Source organism: Odocoileus virginianus, chromosome 4 (genome assembly GCF_023699985.2).
Source record: "Odocoileus virginianus isolate 20LAN1187 ecotype Illinois chromosome 4, Ovbor_1.2, whole genome shotgun sequence".
Taxonomy (NCBI): Eukaryota; Metazoa; Chordata; class Mammalia; order Artiodactyla; family Cervidae; genus Odocoileus; species Odocoileus virginianus.
Genome location: NC_069677.1, coordinates 24,370,007 through 24,391,614, shown reverse-complemented (window position 1 = coordinate 24,391,614; position 21,608 = coordinate 24,370,007). Strand labels below are relative to the sequence as shown.

At 39.7% G+C, this 21,608-nt stretch overlaps 1 protein-coding gene across 6 annotated transcripts in view; it reads left to right on the top strand.

The window, feature by feature from the left end:
* Positions 1–21,608, top strand: part of VPS8 (VPS8 subunit of CORVET complex) — a 384,233-nt gene that overhangs the window by 82,078 nt on the left and 280,547 nt on the right. For 4 of the 6 annotated variants that reach the window (XM_070466287.1, XM_070466286.1, XM_070466285.1 and 1 more), the window contains exons 1-3: positions 7,117–7,204; positions 16,801–17,043; positions 17,830–17,898. In XM_070466287.1, the coding sequence (XP_070322388.1) occupies positions 16,891–17,043; positions 17,830–17,898 (222 nt within the window). In that variant the 5' untranslated portion in view covers positions 7,117–7,204; positions 16,801–16,890. Of the gene's footprint in view, positions 1–7,116; positions 7,205–16,800; positions 17,044–17,829; positions 17,899–21,608 lie in introns of those variants that run through there. The other 2 variants (XM_070466284.1, XM_070466288.1) reach the window with 2 other exon arrangements.

The following is a 21,608-nucleotide window of genomic DNA, read 5'->3' as shown; positions in this document are numbered from 1 at the left end:
AACTAAGGAAAAGATTAATTTTTATGGATTTTATGCATCTATAAAACCAAAACAAATTTACAAATTAAATACAAACAAAACTACAAAATGGGGAAATTAAAATTTACAATGTTGATTTAATATAAGGAATGGTATTTTGCTGAAACCAAATTGCCCTTCACAACATAAATATTTTACTGACTGCAATAGCACAGACCTATTTAACCACATACCTCATGATGACTCAATTCTTCCACTAACCTTTGTTTGTATGGTACACCACAATATAATTTGGCTATAACTCGTTGTGACCACATCATTTATTTTTTAAATCCCTCTGTGTTTTTTTCCTCATACGCCTGCAACAATTCACTTAGTGCTATTTGCCAATCACAAATCCAAACAGAGGCAGTGAAATTGCATTCCCAGAATAACTATAAAGGGTTGATAAATATATAAAGATATTCCACCCCACCAGTAATCCAATACAAATTAAAATTAGAGCCACTCCCATTATCAAACTGGCAGAGCTTTTGAAAAGGATAAAATAAATGCTGGTAGGTATATGTGATGGGCACCCTTGAACACTTCTGTTGAGAATGAAAACTGGCCTGACCTTTCTGGAAAGAAATTTGGCACTAGGTATTCACAGACTTAAGAGCTTTCAGAGCATTTCAATTAGTAATTTCACTTACAGGCTTTTATCCTATGGAAATAATTTTGAAATGTGGGCAACGGTTTCCTTATAAGGATATTCAATGCGATGTTCTTGGTTTTTTTTCACTTTTTAAAAAATTTTTATTAGTTGGAGGCTAATTACTTTACAATATTGTTGTGGTTTTTGTCATACATTGACATGAATCAGCCATGGATTTACATGTATTCCCCATCCCGATCCCCCCTCCCACCTCCCTCTCTACCTGATACTTCTGGGTTTTCCCAATGTACCAGGCCCGAGCACTTGTCTCATGCATCCAGCCTGGGCTGGTGACCTGTTTCACTCTAGATATTATACATTTTTCAATGCTGATCTCTCGAAACATCCCACCCTCGCCTTCTCCCACAGAGTCCAAAAGTCTGTTCTGTACATCTGTGTCTCTTTTTCTGTTTTGCATATAGGGTTATCATTACCATCTTTCTAAATTCCATATATATATATGTGTTAGTATACTGTAATGGTCTTTATCTTTCTGGCTTACTTCACTCTGTATAATGGGCTCCAGTTTCATCCATCTCATTAGAACTGATTCAAATGAATTCTTTTTAATGGCTGAGTAATATTCCATGGTGTATATGTACCACAGCTTCCTCATCCATTCGTCTGCTGATGGGCATCTAGGTTGCTTCCATGTCCTGGCTATTATAAACAGTGCTGCGATGAACATTGGGGTGCACGTGTCTCTTTCAGATCTGGTTTCCTCGGTGTGTATGCCCAGAAGTGGGATTGCTGGGTCATATGGCAGTTCTATTTCCAGTTTTTTAAGAAATCTCCACACTGTTCTCCATAGCGGCTGTACTAGTTTGCATTCCCACCAACAGTGTAAGAGGGTTCCCTTTTCTCCACACCCTCTCCAGCATTTATTGCTTGTAGACTTTTGGATAGGAGCCATCCTGAGATGCTCTATTAAAAGTGAAAAATAAGAAAGCCCCTCTAAGTGTCCAAAAATAATATCATCAACCATATTATCAATAATTATGTAGCCATTACAAATATTTATGAACAATTTGAATAACAGGATATAGTGTTCAAGATAGAACATTGAGAAATATGGCCATTGGCAGCAACATGCATGGACCTAGAGATTATTATACTAAGCAAAGTAAGTCAGAAAGAGGAAATACAGATACCATATGACATCACTTATATGGGGAATCTAAAATGACACAAATGAACCTATCTATGAAACAGAAATAAACTCACAGACATAGAGAAGAGACGTGATTGCAAGGGGGAGGGAGGGTAGAGGAGGGAGGGACTGGGAGTTTGAGGTTAGCAGACTACGGGATGGGTAAACAGCAAGGGCTAACTGTATAGCACTGGAAGTGGTATTCAATATCCTGTGATAAACCATAATGGAAAAGAATATGAAAAAGAATATATATATACACATGTAAAACTGAGTCACTTTGCTGTACAGAAGAAATTAACACAACATTGTAAGTCAACTATACTATAGTAAAATTTAAAAAACAACAAATAAACAAAAAGACATAACATGGATAAAAATAAAAAGCAGGATACAATACTGTATTTTCTACATAGTTCTATTGTACAAAAAATGTAAATTTGCAAAGTAAAAGACCCAATGAAAATAAGCCAAAACCACGAATGCTTTTTTTCCACCTGAAACGTAACTAATTTATGCTTTACTTTTTTGTTGTTCCCCATTTTTTTCAAGTTTTCAATAATCAGTATACAATTTTTTTGTTTTTATAATTGCTGTCAACAGCCCTGTAAAGGATAGCATGTCAGCTTGGACCATGCTCAAACAGTCCTTATTATGAGTTGGAATTGCTTCCCTACAATATCTATCCACAGGTCCCAGGTTTACTTTCTAGATTTACACAGAGTAAGTCCACAACTGCTGCAGGGATATTTCAAAAGGGTCAGTTAGCAACCTTCCCCACCTCCCATCTCCATAACCCAGCTCCCCACCCCCACTTCTGTCAATTTCTTCTCTGCCCAACACTTCAAACTGTTCTCTGTCAGACAGGGTTTCTGATCTCACTAGCCTGCTTACCTTGCTCCAGACTGGCTCCTATTTAATAGGTTTCCTCTAAAAATGTGATATTCCGACCTGAAAGCAGGTCTCCAGAGTTCTAAAGCACAGTTGCAATTATGCCACTCCTCTGCTTAAGAACTTCCAAAGGCTCTTACCAGAAGAGCAGACCGCCCCCCCCTGCCCCAGCTTGGCATTAATGCCCTCCTGGATCTGGTCCCAGCCTTTTATACCTCTAACACACTGTATACCTGTGCTTTCAAACTATGGGTTGCTATGTATTAGTGTCATGAAATCAATTTATTGATAAGAATAATAAAAAAGAGTAGAATAGAATAGAAAATACCAAGTTGCATTGCACATACTAAAGGCAATTAATATCACAGGAAGCGCGCGCACGCACACACATGCACACACACACACACACACAGTCAATAGGTCATAACTGAAGTCTATTTCTTACTGTGAGTGATGATCAAAAAAATTTCAAAGCTACTGCCCATGCCAGAGCCACCCTGGGCCAGCAGCTTGTGTCTAATATAGCTTTGTACTGCTTTGATCCCACTGTTCCCTCAGCTAGGAATTCTCTCTGCTGTCTATTGAAATCCAGGGTCCTAATAAGATGGCACATCCTCCCTGAAGTGTTCCCCATTTTCTCTCAGGTGTGATTCTGAAATGATGGTCTCGTTTCTTCAGTTCAATTCAGTCCCTCAGTCATGTTTCACTCTTTGTGACCCCATGGGATGCAGCACACCAGGCTTCACTGTCCATCACCACCTCCCAGAGCTTGCTCAAACTCATGTCCATCGAGTCAGTGATGCCATCCAACTATCTCATCCTCTCTCATCCCTTTCTCTTGCCTTCAATCTTTCCCAGCATCAGGGTCTTTTCAAATGAGGCAGTTCTTCGCATCAGGTGGCCAAAGTATTGGAGTTTCAGCTTCAGCATCAGTCCTTCCAATGAATATTTAGGACTGATTGGTTGGATCTCCTTGCAGTTCAAGGGACTCTCAAGAGTCTTCTCCAACACCACAGTTCAAAAGCATCAGTTCTTCAGTGCTCAGCTTTCTTTATCGTCCAAATTTCGCATCCATACATGACTGCTGGAAAAACCACAGCTTTGACTAGATGGACCTTTGTTGGCAAAGTAGTGTCTCTGCTTTTTAATATTCTGTCTATGTTGGTCATGGCTTTTCTTCCAAGGAGCAAGCGTCTTTTAATTTCATGGCCGCAGTTACCATCTGCAGTGATTTTGGAACCCCCAAAATAAAGTCTGACACTGTTTCCATTGTTTCCCCATCTATTTCCCATGAAGTGATGGGACTGGATGCCATGATTTTAGTTTTCTGAATGTTGAGCTTTAAGCCAACTTTTTCACTCTCCTCTTTCACTTTCATCAAGAGGCTTTTTAGTTCCCTTCACTTTCTGCCATAAGGGTTGTGCATCTGCATATCTGAGATTGTTGCTATTTCTCCCGGCAATCTTGATTCCAGTTTGTGCTTCTTCCAGCCCAGCGTTTCTCATGATGTACTCTGCATATAAGTTAAATAAGCAGGGTGACAATATACAGCCTTGACGTACTCCTTTTTCTATTTGGAACCAGTCTGTTGTTCCATGTCCAGTTCTAACTGTTGCTTCCTGACCTGCATATAGGTTTCTCAAGAGGCAGGTCAGGTGGTCTGGTATTCCCATCTCTTGAAGAATTTTCCACAGTTTGTTGTGATTCACACAGTCAAAGGCATAGTCAATAAAGCAGAAATAGATGTTTTTCTGGAACTCTCTTGCTTTTTCAATGATCCAGCGGATGTTGGTAATTTGATCTCTGGTTCCTCTTCTTTTTCTAAAACCAGATTGAACATCTGAAAGTTCACGGTTCACGTATTGCCGAAGCCTGGCTTGGAGAATTTTGAGCATTACTTTACTAGCATGTGAGATGAGTGCAATTGTGCGGTAGTTTGAGCATTCTTTGGGATTGCCTTTCTTAGGGATTGGAATGAAAACCGACCTTTTCCAGTCCTGTGGCCACTGATGAGTTTTCCAACTGCTGGCATATTGAGTGCAGCATGTTCACAGCATCATCTTTCAGGATTTGAAATAGCTCAACTGGAATTCCATCACCTCCACTAGCTTTGTTCATAGTGATGCTTTCTAAGGCCCACTTGACTTCACATTCCATGATGTCTGGCTCTAGGTGAGTGATCACACTATCGTGATTATCTGGGTCGTGAAGATCTTTTTGTAGATCTTTTGTTCTTCTTTGTATTCTTACCACCTCTTCTTAATATCTTCTGCTTCTGTTAGGTCCATACCATTTCTGTCCTTTATCGAGTCCATCTTTGCATGAAATGTTTCCTTGGTATCTCTAATTTTCTTGAGGAGATCTCCAGTCTTTCCCATTCTGTTGTTTTCCTCTATTTCTTTGCATTGATCGCTGAGGAAGGCTTTCTTATCTCTCCTTGCTATTCTTTGGAACTTGGCATTCAAATGGGAATATCTTTCCTTTTCTCCTTTGCTTTTCACTTCTCTTCTTTTCACAGCTATTTGTAAGGCCTCCTCAGACAGCCATTTTGCTTTTTTGCAGTTCTTTTCCATGGGGATGGTCTTGATCCCTGTCTCCTGTACAACGTCACGAACCTCCATCCATAGTTCATCAGGCATTCTGTCTATCAGATCTAGTCCCTTAAATCTATTTCTCACTTCCACTGTATAATCATAAGGGATTTGATTTAGGTTGTTCCTGAATGGTCTAGTGGTTTTCCCTACTTTCTTCAATTTAAGTCTGAATTTGGCAATAAGGAGTTCATGATTTAAGCCACAGTCAACTCCTGGTCTTGTTTTTGCTGACTGTGTAGAGCTTCTCCATCTTTGGCTGCAAAGAATATATATAATCAATCTGATTTTGGTGTTGACCATCTGGTGATGTCCATGTGTAGAGTCTTCTGTTGTGCTGTTGGAAGAGGGTGTTTGCTATGACCAGTGCGTTCTCTTGGCAAAACTCTATTAGCCTTTGCCCTGCTTCATTCCGTACTCCAAGGCCAAATTTGCCTGTTACTCCAGGTGTTTCTTGACTTCCTACTTTTGCTTCCTATAATGAAAGGGACATCTTTTTCGGGTTTTAGTTCTAAAAGGTCTTGTAGGTCTTCATAAAACCATTCAACTTCAGCTTCTTCAGTGTTACTGGTTGGGGCATAGGCTTGGACTACCGTGATATTGAATGGTTTGTCTTGGAAACAAACAGATCATTCTGTCGTTTTTGAGATTGCATCCAAGTACTGCATTTTGAACTCTTTTGTTGACCATGATGGCTACTCCATTTCTTCTAAGGGACTCCTCACCACAGTAGTAGATATAATGGTCATCTGAGTTAAATTCACCCATTCCAGCCCATTTTAGTTCACTGGTGGCTTCCCTGGTGGCTCAGTGAAGCGTCTGCCTACAATGCGGGAGACCCGGGTTTGATCCCTGGGTTGGGAAGATCTCTGGAGAAGGAAATGGAAACCCACTCCGGTATTCTTGCCTGGAAAATCCCAAGGAAGGAGGAGCCTGGTAGGCTACAGTCCATGGGGTTGCAAAGAGTCGGACAGGACTGAGCGACTTCACTTTCACTTTGCTGATTCCTAGAATGTCAGCGTTCACTCTTGCCAACTTCTGTTTGACCACTTCCAATTTGCCTTGATTCATGCACCTAACATTCCAGGTTCCTATGCAATACTGCTGTTTACAATATCAGACCTTGCTTCCATCACCAGTCACATACACAACTGGGTATTGTCTTTGCTTTGGCTCCATCCCTTCATTCTTCCTGGAGTTATTTCTCCACTGATCTCCAGTAGCATATTGGCCACTACTGTCCTGGGGAGTTTCTCTTTTAGTATCCTATCATTTCGCCTTTTCATACTGTTCACGGGGTTCTCAAGTCAAGGATAGTGAAGTGGTTTGCCATCCAGTGGACCACATTCTGTCAGACATCTCCACCATGACCTGTGCGTCCTGGGTGGCCCCACACGGCATGGCTTAGTTTCATTAAGTGGTCCGTGTTATCAGATGGGCTAGTTTTCTGTGATTATGGTTTTAGTGTGTCTGCCCTCTCATGCCCTCTTGCAACACCTACTGTCTTACTTGGGTTTCTCTTACCTTGGACGTGGGGTATCTCTTCACGGCTGCTCCAGCAAAGCGCAGCTGCTGCTCCATACCTTGCACGAGGGGTATCTCCTCACGGCCCCCACTCCTGACCTTGAACGTGGAGTAGCTCTTCTCGGCCCTCCTGCGCCAGCAGGATTAATTTCCTTCTAATTACCCCTTAAATTCCTGGACTTAAATGTATCTCTGGCCCTTTAAATGGGGGCGTGGCGCAGCGGGGCGGACCGCCCAGGAGAGACCCGGGAGAGAAGAGGAAAGCGGAAGCGTGGCCAACGGGTATATACTGCGCGTGCGTGAGGCTAGAGCAGGGGGCGGGGTCACGTGGTCCGTCGTGGGGGTCCTAGGCTGGCGCGGCTGAGAGTTCAGGTAAGGAATCTTCCGAGAGCGGCCCAGCAGGGTGGGGACGCCGGTCGGGTCTGTACGCCGGGCGGCAAGAGAACGCGGGCCGGGTCCCTGAGCCTTGCCCCTTTCCGACAGCGGCGCGGCCTCAGACAGGCTAACTGGACCAAGGCCCACCGGCCCGGCGGGGTTGACTCTGGGGCGGAGGGGAATACCCTGTGTTTGGCTTGGAACTGGGTTAGTTTCCACTTGTCGGTTTCATGGAATGAGAGGCTGAGGTGCGGGGGCACTCGCTTACTCAGATTGTGTCTTGGAGGCCGGTAGTCACTACTCCAGAAGGAACAGGTGTGTAACCTGCCTGTGGGGCCTGGGACACAGGTGTAGGCTCATCCATCCCTCGAGGCCTGGGATGAGTGTGCTGCTCTAGCGTGGAGCCGAGGCTTAGGCGGGGTGTCCATCTGTTAGAATTTGTGCGCACCCTGTGAGGTTCGGTCCAGTTTTTCTCTGGATGCGAAGTGTGCCGTGGAGTGAGGGCAGCAGGGGACACTTGGATCTCTAACGTTCGAGGCCGTTCCTGTGTCCTGGTTAGTTCTCCAAGTGTGGTACTAGGGGGAAGTGGTGGTGGTGGGGAAGGGCAGAGTTGCCTAAAATGTTTGCGTGTGCTTCAAAGGAGAGAAGGTGGGATGGATTAGTGTCAGTAAGAGAGGATCCATGCCACCGATTCTCAGTAACTGCTGGGGACCCTTCTCCAAACAGGCATGCCTCCTTCATACCTTGCTAATATTAGATTGATACTGGAATGGTCAGGAAGGCTGTGTCCACTACCACACTCCCAGCACCCCAAAGAACAAACCAAACGTGGTTGTTAACTTGTGGTGCCAGCTTTACTCCAGATGTCAGCGATTAGGAGATCAGTTATGAATCAGGTGTGTGTTTCAAGTATCTGATGTAAATAGGGATGGAGACTCTACATGTGTTTGTGTAAGATATGCTTTTGCTTGTGGTTAAACTTAAGAAGAGTAGATATTGAAATCTCTGGTAATAGCTGGTGTATTCCATATAATGCAGAATAAAGATAAACGAGAAAAAATTCTGGTTGATCTTTTGGATTTCTTATCTCAAAGAGACATAGGTGAGAAAATTTTTTCCAGGGGTCAAGGGAATAGTATGTTACTTATCCTTTATATATACATTTTCTTTGTACCTGGACCAGTATCAGCAGATGGGTGTTTTCTGTTTCCAGAATACTGGGACATCTTGGTGACTTTTCAGCTCTTTCCCACTCTTTTATAGACGTTTCAACCATTGGGATATCAAATGTCAGTTATGTATGTTAATGAAAAGTAAGTCCTGTTAAACTTAAGTGTTTTTAACTTTTGATCTGTTTATAGTTTTCACAAGAGTTTAGATAGCATCTTAACCTACAGCTTCAGGTGTCATCTGTACATATTTGTAAGAACAAACTGTTCTATTCTTAAATGGATCTTAATGTTTGAATTATCTTCATTCTCTGTAACAGCCTTTCTGTTGCTTTATCCAACCTTAAGCACCGCAGAGAGGAGAGAAAACTCCTACTTCTAATATTTATAAATTTCAGGAAAGGACACTGGTTTATTTGGATATAAGGGTGTCATGTGCTTATTGTTCTGGCTAAGCAGATAGGGTATTTGATTGGCAGAACCACCAAAATTACATGGTTGACCTCTGTTTCTAAAGTCCATGAATAAAGTGAAATGAATACCCTCAAGTGTGATGCCCAGTTAGCTGCAAATAACATCATCCTTGATTAAAACTACCTTCACATGGATCAGAGTATAAATTTTCAAGTCCTGTGCGCTCTGTGCTTCACCAGCATAATTAAATTAGAAAGAAAACACTTTCAGACTTTTTTTCTGTCTTACATGTAAGTGTCTGGTTGCAGTTCAAGGTTAAAGTGACTTATTTCCACATCACTTGTGACTGGTGGTGTAATATCTTTACTGCTGGTTTCTGAAATCTTATTTTTCCAGTTTTTCCTAGGCCCTTGAAGAAGGTTTCTTGGTGGCTCAGCTGGTAAAGAATCGGCCTGTGATATGGGAGACCTGGGTTTATTCCCTGGGTTGGGGAGATTCCCTGGAGAAGGGAAAGGCTACCCACTCCACTCTTCTGGCCTGGAGAATTCCATGGACTACAGTCTGTGGGGTTGCAAATCATCAGACATGACTGAGTGACTTTCACTTTTGAAAAAGTACCTTGAAAATTGAGTACCACTGCAGTACCCTGCGAAGGAGTCATGTAGGAGCCTGACATATGATCTCTTAGGAAATCAGTCACTGTCAGTTTTTGCTCCATGTTGGAACAGTGTGCTGTGTGTTACTTTGAGCACAGGTGAAATGGATTGTGTGAGAGGCATGTGAGAAGTGAGACTGATGAAAGGCCAGCAGATACCCATCCCTTCCCCACACACACTCAGAAGCTTGTAGTTACTGAGTGGAATCGTATACAGAGTCCAGCCCCTACGAGAATCATTTCTTTTTTTTTCTTTCTGTTTGCCTAAGATAATGGTTGAATTCCTGTAAATTGAATGAATGTACTATGTGCATGCTTAGTTGTTATAGTCGTGTCTGACTCTTTGTAGCCTTATGGACTGCACCCTGCAAGGCTTCCCTGTCCATGGGATTCTCCAGGCAAAAATACAGGAGTGGGTTGCTATGCCCTCCTCCAAGGGATCTTCCTGACCCAGGGATCCCGACCCAGGCATCTCTTAACCCCATCTGCATTGGTAGGTGAATTCTTACCACTAGTGCCTCCTGGAAAACCCCGAATATGATATATTTTTCACTGTTTTCATCTTGGCCTATAGGTCGAATTAATGTAAAAAGCACAAAATGTTTGAAATTATGGAGTTTGTGTCATGTCATACGTGAGCAAAATGGTCATTTAAAAAAATGTTAGAGATTGGAAAAAAACTTAATTTCAGAGAGGGGAACTTGCAAGGTGGGGGGCTTTTGGGGGAGTAGAATGACTAACCGTATTTTATTTTGAATGACCAAAACTGCTGTTTTAAAGCTCTGGAAGCCAGTGATGGAGCATTGCTTGGCTGCTTCTGTGGGGAGGGTGAGTAGATGCATGGATTGGAGTAATTAGGCTACTGTGTAATTTGGCACTGGGAATTCAGTGATGGAAAAAGGGCAGATGTGATCTTTGCTTTCTTGGAACCCACATTACGGTTGAGGGAAGGAAATGGAGGTTCAGACACTGAAAAAAAAAGATTGTAATGTGATAGGTGTAATAAAAGGAGAACAGTGTTACAGGTACTTGCTAACTGGGAACCTAGTCTAGTTGAGCAGGAGAAAAAAAGACTTTTGAGGAGGCAAAATTTTAGCTGATATCTGAAGGATGAATATGATCATCTGTAGTTGACAGGCCTGATTGCATAAAAGTGAAACTCAATTATAACTTGGCTTGTTATGGCATAGATTCCTATATGCTATGAGTCAAGTAGTATCCTCTGAAGCTTAACAATTACAGGTAATAAAACTGATATATTTAGTTCACAACACAAGTGTTATTCCTGTCTTCTAATTCTTGTGTTGATCAGTAGATACATATTGAATGTCTGTGTAGCTATGCAAGTTAATGAACCCAGTGATGTGAAGTAAGCAGAGACACCTGGTCCCATTTCTGTTGTACAATTGGGGAGAAAAGATGTAGTCACATGGTAAATTAACTAATGAATCAATATAAGGAAGGTGCCAAGGTGTTGTTCTAAAGACGTTTGTTCTGGATTCTGAGGATGGTTAGGGAGAGAAGGTTCTCAGAAGAAAGGTCAGAAAGAGGGAATTTAGATAAATGGAAGGAAAAGGAAGGGAATGTGAGCTAGTGAGAGCAGACATGGAGGAAATGGAAGCTATTCTTGAGGGACTCTGGATACATATAATGTTAGTTTTAATGGAACTATTATTCTGCCTGGAATGGCTTAAATTTTGGAATTTAATCCTGTAGGCATTCTGGAACTGTTAAAAATAAGCCCATTTACCAGAGTAAGATAATAGAAAACCTCGTAGAAGTTCATTCTCTGTTACATTTTTCTTCACAAGTGACAAGAAGACAACTCGAAACAAATAGAAAAGAAACACTTGGATTGGAAAGACCAGAAACAAAGTTGGCATGTAAAATTGCTTCCATGTCATGATTTTGTGATATCTTTCAAAGGCTATAGTATATTAGGAAAAAACCCAACTTGATTTGATTTCAGTGTAATGTGGTAAGTGTCTCATATAACACTTTTGGAAGGAAAAGAATGTCAGCAAATTAAACAGGATCCTGAAACTTGAACAGTTGGGAATGTCTGCTGAAGTTTAAAAAAAAAAAAAACTAGTGGAAGAATTCCACTTTAACCTGGCTTAATATAGGTCACATTCTAGAGTTCTTATTCAGTTGGCCAGTGTCGTAATGGGGTCATTGCTGTTTATATGGTACACATCTTTTTGTTTTCCCCACATGTTCCTTGGCCCTCCTTTATTCTTTGGTCGGGAATAATTAAGAGGGAGTAACCTTGGGAGCTCTCAGGATGTCAGATGATCTTTGGTTGAAGCTATTAAATTATTAGTTTATCAGTCCTCAGAAATGGACAACATATGGGGTAATCATGATTCTGTGATATACATTCTCTGTTAGATTAATCTGATTCACGTAACCTGTTGTGTAGTCTGAAGGTACACTGGCATGGCATCCCCTTGAAAATTATAAAAACCCTAGATTATGGGATGGTTGAGTGAAAACTAATTATAGAATGTATCTCAAGAGGAAATTACTAGTAGGTCATTTGTTTGTTCTGCATCGAGTGTGTAATATCAGTCAGTTCAGTTGCTCAGTCGTGTCTGACTCTTTGTGACCCCATGAACCTCAACACGCCAGGCCTCCCTGTCCGTCACCAACTCCCAGAGTTTACCCAGACTCATATCCATTGAGTCAGTGATGCCATCCAACCATCTCATCCTCTGTCGTCCCCTTCTCCTCCTGCCCTCAATCTTTCCCAGCATCAGGGTCTTTACAAATAAGTCAGCTCTTCGCATCAGGTGGCCAAAGTATTGGAGTTTCAGTTTCAACATCAGTCCTTCCAATGAACACCCAGGACTGATCTCCCCAAGGATGGACTGGTTGGATCTCCTTGCAGTCCAAGGGACTCTCAAGAGTCTTCTCCAACACCACAGTTTGAAAACGTCAATTCTTCGGCGCTCAGCTTTCTTCACCGTCCAACTCTCACATCCATACATGACCACTGGAAAAACCATAGCCTTGACTAGACGGACCTTTGTTGACAGAGTAATGTCTCTACTTTTTAATATGCTGTCTAGGTGTAATATCAAGTACCATGTATTAAGCATTTCATCAGTAGTCTGCATTTGGAAGAGTTTGCTCAATAAATATTTGGGCAATACCAAGTGACAAGGGAGGGGTAGGTATTTCAGAATGCCGGTGATATGGCCAGAAAGAAATTAATTGAAGTTTGCTAATGTGTTCATTTTCTATTTCTGCTGTAACAAATTACCACAAATTTCATGGCTTAAAAAAACCACAGATTTATTATTTTACAGTGCTATAGTGCACCAGTCCAGCATTGGTCTTACTGGGCCAAAACCAAACTGTGACAGGGCCAGGGTCCTTCTAGAAAAGAGTCCATCTCCTTGTCTCTTGCAGTTTCAAGAGACTGCCTAAATTCCTTGGCTCCTGGCACCCTCCCTCCATCTTCAAGGCCTGCAGCATAGCCCTTCTCTGACCCTGCTTTTGTTGTCACATCTCTTTCTCTGACACTGTCTTCTGCCCCTTCCTCACACTTTTAAAGACTCTCTGGTTACATTGGGCCCATCTAGATAGTCCAGGGAGGTCTCCCCAACTCAAGATGCTAACCTCTACCATTCAGTTTATGTTTTGCTGTTCGTGTTTAGTCGCTCAGTTGCATCCAACTCTTTTGCGACCCCATGGACTATAGCCCACTAGGTTCTTCTGTCCATGGAATTCTCCAGGCAAGAATACTGGAGTGGGTAGCCATTTCCTGCTTCAGGGGATCTTCCCCATCCAAGGATTGAACCCAGGTCTCTTGCATTACAGGTGAATTCTATCCTGTCCGAATCACCAGAGAAGTCGATTCAGTTCATAAGGAAACTTTGCTATTATTGTTATTATAAGAAGTATAGCCTTTTGGTAAGGTAGCCTTTGGATATACTTAGCAATGGCTAGACTTTTATAAAAGTACCAGATCTTGTTTCAGGCTCTTTAAAAGAATTTGGAAATCTTGAGGTTTTAAATTTCTTAAATACTTGTTCTGTGTTCAGACATTATTCTAAATGCTTTATAGTCATTATATCATTTGTTCTTCACAGTAACTCTGCAAAATAGGTAATTGTATTCCTGAGAGTTGGGAGTCTTAATTGTGACTCTTCCCTCCCCCCCCCCCCCAAAAAAAAAAAAAAGAAAAATTAGGGGACTATGTTGGCTTAGGTAGCCTAAATGCTGGAAGGCTATGTCTGGAGCTAACATCATACATAAAAGATTGGAGCCTGGGGCCTGCATGGTATCAGGACACTCTTTTCTCCTCTTCTTTGGTTCTGGTTATAGGCTGCTTTCATTCTTGCTCAAGAATTTGTATCGAGAGTGTAAATTTTGTTGGTAGAGACAGTGACAGATGCATGGTAGGTCTTGATATGGGTTGAATAAATGACCTCCTTTTCTGCAAAATGGGACGGGGTAGAGGTGGGGAATATTGCTTAGCCTTATTATTCATTGTTTAACGAACAGTTCCATTTTGGTGCATCTTGGTGAAGGACCCTGGCTGTATTGTGCAGTCTTTGTTAATAGGGGCTTTTTTATTGACAGCCTTCACAAGTAGCACATAGTTTGAAAGAGCTTTCTGCAGAACAAGAGGTGATGCTCTGGGCAAACAGCACAAATGGCCACAATATTTCATCTTACAGATAATAGAAATAGAGGAGCTCAGAAAGGGTAGATTGATTGACCAAGGTCATAGATAGGAACTGGTAAAGTCCAGATTCAGGTAATTATTTTAATTGACTCTTTGGTCTATATTCTTTCCAGTTTGCCACCACATTACACCAACAGGAGCTCGGTGAAGTGAAGGTTGGAAATGAAGTAGGGTGGCATGGCAGGGTGACATTCTTTTTTCACAGAATGCTTGATTTCTTGAAACTTCTTCAGCATGGTATTGGAGTTCACAGATACTGAGCTGTTTTGAGAACTTCTTATTAACTCCAGATAGAAGATATAAAAAGAGCCAGGAAAAAATTGTTTTCCTTTTGGAGTTATTTTGGGGACACAAATGTGAAGAATGAAACGTTTTAGGTTATAGAGTCATTTAAAGTTTCTGTTTTTGTTATGTGGTTTTTTCCATTATTTTTAAAAATATATAAGAATAAAACTTAACTGTCTTCAGGAAACACTGATTGTGAATATTTGTGCATATTTGTAAGCATTCCTAGACTAATTGAAATCATTTTTGCTAAGTGGTACAAATAAGAGGGAACTTTATTGAGAAGTAATTTGTCATGAGCCAATTCAGTCTTCTTTGAAGAAAGACTCATAAAGACTAATACTGCTCCTGCCTTTGGCTTATTGCAAAAGAAGTACATTTAGTACCCGAGATTGGAAAGATGCTTTCAAATGTTGCCAGACACAGAGTACTCTCAGTTATGTCTTCTAGGAATGTGGTCGATAGCATGTGTTTGTAGGCCAGAGCCTCAGAGTCTGTCTGTGTGACACGTGAAAAGAATTAATCTGTTTGGTAATATACAAATGTACTAGCTACACAAATTGGTCTCAGCTCTTGAAAATCAGTCTTCATGAGTCTACGTCTTACGCATAGTAGATATTCATTGTAAAAAATTATAAAAAGAAATAAGGAAGTGGAATTCACATTAAGCCCTTAAAAATGAGCCTGCAATGTAAAGTAATTAGCCTCCAACTAATAAAAATAAATGGAAAAAAAAAATGAGCCTGCTGCTGCTGCTAAGTCGCTTCAGTTGTGTCTGACTCTGCGAGACCCCATAGACGGCAGCCCACCAGGCTCCCCCGTCCCTGGGGTTCTCCAGGCAAGAACACTGGAGTAGGTTGCCATTTCCTTCTCCAATGCATGAAAGTGAAAAGTGAAAGGGAAGTCCCTCAGTCGTCTCCGACTCTTAGCGACCCCATGGACTGCAGGCTACCAGGCTTGTTTGTCTGTGGGATTTTCCAGGCAGGAGTACCGGAGTGGGGTGCCATTGCCTTCTCCGAAAAATGAGCCTAATTAGATAAAACTGTCAGTGAGTTTTTGGCATGTTATTTTTAAAAGAACAGTAACAACAACTAATTCTCAACTCCTTTTAAGAAAATTAATTCTTTCAATGGCTCAGTGGTTGTCAGCTTTTTTTTCTGCCTTCACTTCAGTAAGGAATAGAGAGTAAGAGAAGTTTGTCTGGTGGGGAAGTTTGGTGGTACGTGAGCACTTATTTGTGCAGTCATGTCTTTGACTCTGTGACCCCACAGACTGTAGCCCGCCCTGCTCCCCTGAACATGGGATTTCCTAGGCAAGAATACTGGAGTGGGTTGTCATTTCCTTCTGCTGTCTGCGGGTAGTATATCATTTGAGAAATTTTCCTACTGAGAAGTGCTCATGGGGTACCATGGAAAACACCTAGTCTAGAAAACAAAATTACTTTGCTTTTATTATTATCATTAATGTGGCATTGTTTCTATTTTCATATTTTTGTTTTTTTATTGTTTACAGGCAGAGCTAAGTGATAAACGTTTTAAAGTTTGGTCACTTGTATCCTAATTATAACACAAACTAAAAACATGTAAGGGCAAATTTAATGGTTAAACTATATATATTTTTTTCCTGCGTATTTTTAGTTTTTCAGAAATTTTGCAGACAGTTGTTTTCTAGACAGTTTTTTTTTAAAGTAAACCACATTATGTTTCTTTTTGATATGATATTGTATCATTTAGAGCTGTGAAAAAACAAATTTTTCATGCATTTCTTTTTCTTTACTGCCTCTGCTTTCCCTTAACTAGCCTTCTTTCTAGAAATCTCTAGTCAGCTGTGGAATTATTTTACACTGGCGTCATTGTCTCCTCTACTAGATCTGAACCTTTAGATTTGCTAGTGTCCTATTAAGTGACTTGCTATCCATTCTGGGCCCTCTGTGTCTACACTGTTTCCCTTAGAGGTCTATGGCCCTGTCTGGATGCTGATGCTTATCTTCACAGAGAATTGGAGATCTGCTCAGGTTTGGGAATGTGAAGAAGGGGTTAACTGCAGATTTCGGCACCAGTTACCCTCTTGTTCTTAGGTACATAAATCTGGTTGGTACCAGGTCTAGTGGTTGAGCTTGTCCTATGTCATCACTGTCACCGGATTTAAGACTTTGGGTGGTGGGCCACTTCCCAGGCTCCTAAGTCAGATATTCCTCCTTTGTGCTCCCATAAAAACCCTCCCCCCATATCATAGCTCGTACCCTAGGATTGATTTCTCTTTGTCTATAATCAGATGATTGAGTGAAATCAGTTTCCACCAAAGTCTGACCCAGTAAGTCTTTGGTATGTCCATTTGAGGAAGTCTAAATAATATATTTTTTCTTTTTTGAAAGGAGATCATCATTCAGTTCATCATGATCTGAGGCTAAAAAACAAAACAAAAACTTGCTTGGATTGACTGAATACAGTTATTAAAAGTAAACATGGAAAATGAACCAGACCATGAAAATGTGGAACAAAGCCTCTGTGCCAAGACTACTGATGAGGAACTGAACAAGTCTTTCAGTCTAGAAGCTTCACTTTCAAAATTCTCTTACATAGATCTGGACAAGGAACTGGAGTTCAGAAATGATCTGGTAAAAATTCAGCTTTTGTCAAGTGGTGATGTTTAACCCAAATGTTGTTTAGAGTGCACTTTATAATCCAAAGACTTAATTCATCATTTTTGCATAGATTAATAGGCATCTATATACAGTTTTATGAAATAATACTACTCTTCATTTCTATAGCTGATTATAGTTTATAAAACACTCTAATACATCTTCTCATTTGAGCTTCACAACACTCTGATAGTCCATTTTCACAGGGGAAGAAGCTCAAGTGCAGCTATGTTCAATATCTCTATCATAGTGCTAGTGGTAGACTTAGAATTCTTGTGCGGTGATTTTTTTTCCTTCATTGATCTGATATCAATAGGTTTTTGTGACAATATGAATATTTAATAGCAAGTTGTTTGACCCAACCACCATAATTTATGAAATAATTAGGAAATTCAGTGTCAGACCTTTGTATATCTGTTATGACTTAGAAGTTTAGGGTTGTCGTAAGAAATGCTCTTTTGTTTAAGAAAGCAGATGCCAAAGCCCTTCAACAGAAGCTTTCTGGAAAGGATTGTTAGGATGTTGCCATCAGTGCATATTTGTTCTTGATAAACTCTGAATATGTGGATAGAAAGGGAAACAGTTCGGTAGTTTTTTGATCTGACCCTTAATATCATGAATTATTGAGTTGGCTTTCCGTGAGAAGAGTTTGGTGGTCTGTTTGTCTTCTAATTGATAATGGGTCTAATCAATCAAAACACCCTCCCAATTATAAGAGAGAAAGCATTATTATGTGAGCATTAATTTCTTTTCTCTATTTAGATTGATGATAAGGAGTTCGATATTCCTCAGGTTGATACTCCTCCAACACTGGAAAGCATACTGAATGAAGTAGGTATATATTAACAATCGCTGTTTATCATGTTGATTTGAATACTTCTGGGTTATAGTGTATGTTTCCAGATCTTCATTGTCTAATACCAGAGCCAACAGTCACATGTAGCAATTTAAACTGATTACAGTTAAAGAAAAGTTAAAAATCCATTTGCTCAGTTGTACAAGGCACACTTCAAGTGCTCAGTTGTCACATGTGGCTAGTGGCTATTGTAGTGGACAGCGTAGATGCCAAGAGTATTTCCATTATTGCAGAAAGTTCTAGATTGTGAGCTTTTCAGGGGCAGAAGCCATGTCTTGTTTGTCTCTGTGCCCAGGACAATACCTCATACTTGGGCCTACTAAAGAAATGTTTTATTAAGTGAGTTGAAATACTAAATTCATGACACTTTTGAGATTTGTATTATGTTTTGATAATGTCATCTCTACCAGCAGTGTTCAAATAGCTTGTCCTCAGGAGATACAAAAGAGCATCCACAGCCTTGTAATGCATTTCATCACCTTTCTATATAAAGAAAATGAAGCCGCCATGTTTATCTTGTGAATACCATTTTGATTAAAAAGTTTCTCAGAGCTCTGAAATGATGTTACTTTCTGAATTAGCAGATCATAAAGGCTTTATAAAGGAGCTCTTTGGAAGTACATGTTAATGAAGTGTGCTAGCTTTTTTGTACCCTGCATCGGCTGACAATTCTTCAACTCAGTCTTCTTGATCTTTTAACAACTTGCTTAAGACTCCATTGGAAGTTTTAGCTCCTAATTTGAGAAAGATTTATAAAAATCTATTTCAGATCCATAGTTATGTTTTGTAAAAGATAATGATGCAAAGATTCCTCAACAGAAATGCCCACTAGCCCCATAGGTGGGGTTGGGCCCTGGTTTGCTTTTTTTTTTTTTTTTTGGCTCTGGCCCTTTTATTACTTCTTTATCTATACTTTTAGGTTTATAGGCAGTACTATATAGGATGCAACTACTTTCTCTATGAATTATATCTTTTATTCTTTTAAAATATCAGCTCGATATTGCTGTTTCTTTGAATATATTTTTAAATGTTATGTTTGATCTGTATTAAGAATACTTGAGCATTTATAATTTTGACCAAGAAGGCTTTGGTCAATGAGAGACTATCCTGTTAAAGTCATATTTATTTATTGCTTACTAATAGAGAGGAAATCTTTCATTTAGAGATGAAGAGATTAATTTGTCAGTTTTCATAACATGATGTTAATCACATAATTATTTCAATTACAAAGTGAGAACTAAAAGTAGTCTTTAGAGGATGTGTACAAAGCCCTGTTTGTACATCTTTGTACAATAATGTCAAAGTAATGCTCTTATGAATGAGGCTGTAGTTTATAGTGAAGGAAAGCTATCTTTGCAGAATTTACATACCTACTGGTATCTGTAAGTATAATAATCACTAGTGGTTATCTTCCTCACTGATCTGGGTGCCTTTGCATTTGGGTCACAGTGTTAAGTACTGCGATTATGAAGTGCTATGTGATTGTCTCTGATTTTGAGAGAAAAATAGGACTGGAAATTGGCTGGCTGTCACACCATCAGGGAGCTCAACAGGTGGACAAGTGAAAATAAAAATAAATTGTAGGACATTATGAAGACTAAAAAGGGAAGAAGTATTGAAGAGTGATTTTAAGAAAGAAAAGGGACAAAAGTAGAAAGTGTAAATAAGCACTTGCTCCAGGATATGTGGGTATGTATATCCTATAAAATTCTTAAATAAACCTGAAGAGATGCTGGGAAGAAGTGAACATCTATTTTACAGAAAGTTAGAGATTACTGAAACATGCTAAATCTCAGAACTTAGGTCATGAAATAATGTTACTAGGCCTTGTCATCCTTTGAAACGGTGCTACTTCTGAGGTTTCTAATCTTGAAATTCCATTCTCTAATAATAATCGTCCTCCATTCTTACATTCTCTCCCTTCCATTAAACCTCCTCTTTGACCTCCTGAGGGCCAAGTCTCTTGATCCTGTTTAGTCCCCAGTGTTTGAGAGTAGCCCTGACTTCAGTTCTGCTGTTGGCTCATGTAGCCGGATATTTCTTTTGAACTTTTAATGGAGATATCACATACATAAAGAAAAAGTGTACAGCTTGGTGAATTTTCACAAACAGAATTCTTCATGTGGCTGGAGTCCATCTGAAGAAATAAAGCATTGCTAGCACGCCAGAAACTCCTCTTGTGCTCCTTTAGTATCAAACCCAGGATAATCACTATCCTGACTTCTACCAGCATTAATTGGCTTGATGGCTTTGAACTTCCTAAAAATGGAATTATACAATATATGCTTCTGTTTGTCTGACTTATTTCCCCTAATATTGTGTTTTTAGATTCATTTGTATTTTCCTGCATATAGTTATTCATCCATTCCCATTGCTGTGTAAAATACATACCATTTTTTTATTCATTTTTTTTCATTTATTTTTTAAAATTTCATTAATTTTTTTCATTTTATTTCATTTTTATTCATTTATTCATATTTATGGGCAGTTTTATAATATTCAGTTTCTGGCCACTTTGACAAGTGCTGCTGTAAATATTCTTATGCATGTCTTTAGGTACCTATACACATGTTTTCACATACACACACACATTTCTTCTGGGTATGTACCTCAGAGTAGAATAGCTGTGTCATCAGATATGGGCATGGTCAGCTTTGGTAGATACTGCCACAGGTTTCTCAAAGTGGTTGTGATAGTGTATGCTTTCTGCAGCAATATATGGATATGGTTATATATATATATATATATGTATATATAACCTTATATGGTTATATATGATATTACCATATATATTACCATAGCATATATATGGTAATACATATATATTCCATATCTTCATCAACTTTTTAATTTTTCTCTTTTTCACGTTAACCATTCATACCTAATAGGTGTGTAGTAGCATCACATCAGAGTTTTAATCTGAATTTCCCTGAAGATTGATGAAATTGTGTTCCTTGACATACGTTGTAGCCTTTTGGATATCTCTTTTGTGAATTGCTTTTTCATGTCTTTTGCCCTTTTTCTGTTGAGTTGATTTTTAAAGTATTTTTAGGAGTTCTTTATATGTGATGTATATAAGCTTTCTATTAGATGTATGTATTGCAAATATCTTCTTCCATTCTGTGGGTTACTTTTTCCCTCAGTTAATGGTGTCTTTCGATGAGCAGAAGGTCTTAGCAGTAGTTCAGCTTACTAAGTTTTTCCATTTTTGTTAGCTTTTTGCTGCATCCTATTGAAGAAAATTTTGCAAATTTCAAGGTTATGTTGATGCCGTCTTATTTTGAAATCTTTATGTTCTACCTCTTACATTAGATCTGCAGTTCATGTGAAATTTGTGTGTGTGATAGTGAGAGGTATGAGGCAGCAGCACTTACTGAGCACCATTTTCTGTGGTGTCACTTTTTGTTTTAAATCAGGTGATTGTATATGGTGGGTGTGATTTCATTGGTCTTTCTGTACTTGCCCCAATATCACAGTCTGTTTGAACCTTTATAATAGGTCTTGATATCTAGTAGATTCAAATCTTGCAGCTTTTTTGTTGTTCTTTAAGATTGCCTTGCTTATTCTTAGTCTTTTGCATTTCTGCATAAGTTTTAGAATCACCTTATTGGTTTACACACACACACCAGGTGAAATTTGATAGGATTGTATAAATTCTACACATCAGTTTGTGAGAATTGATATC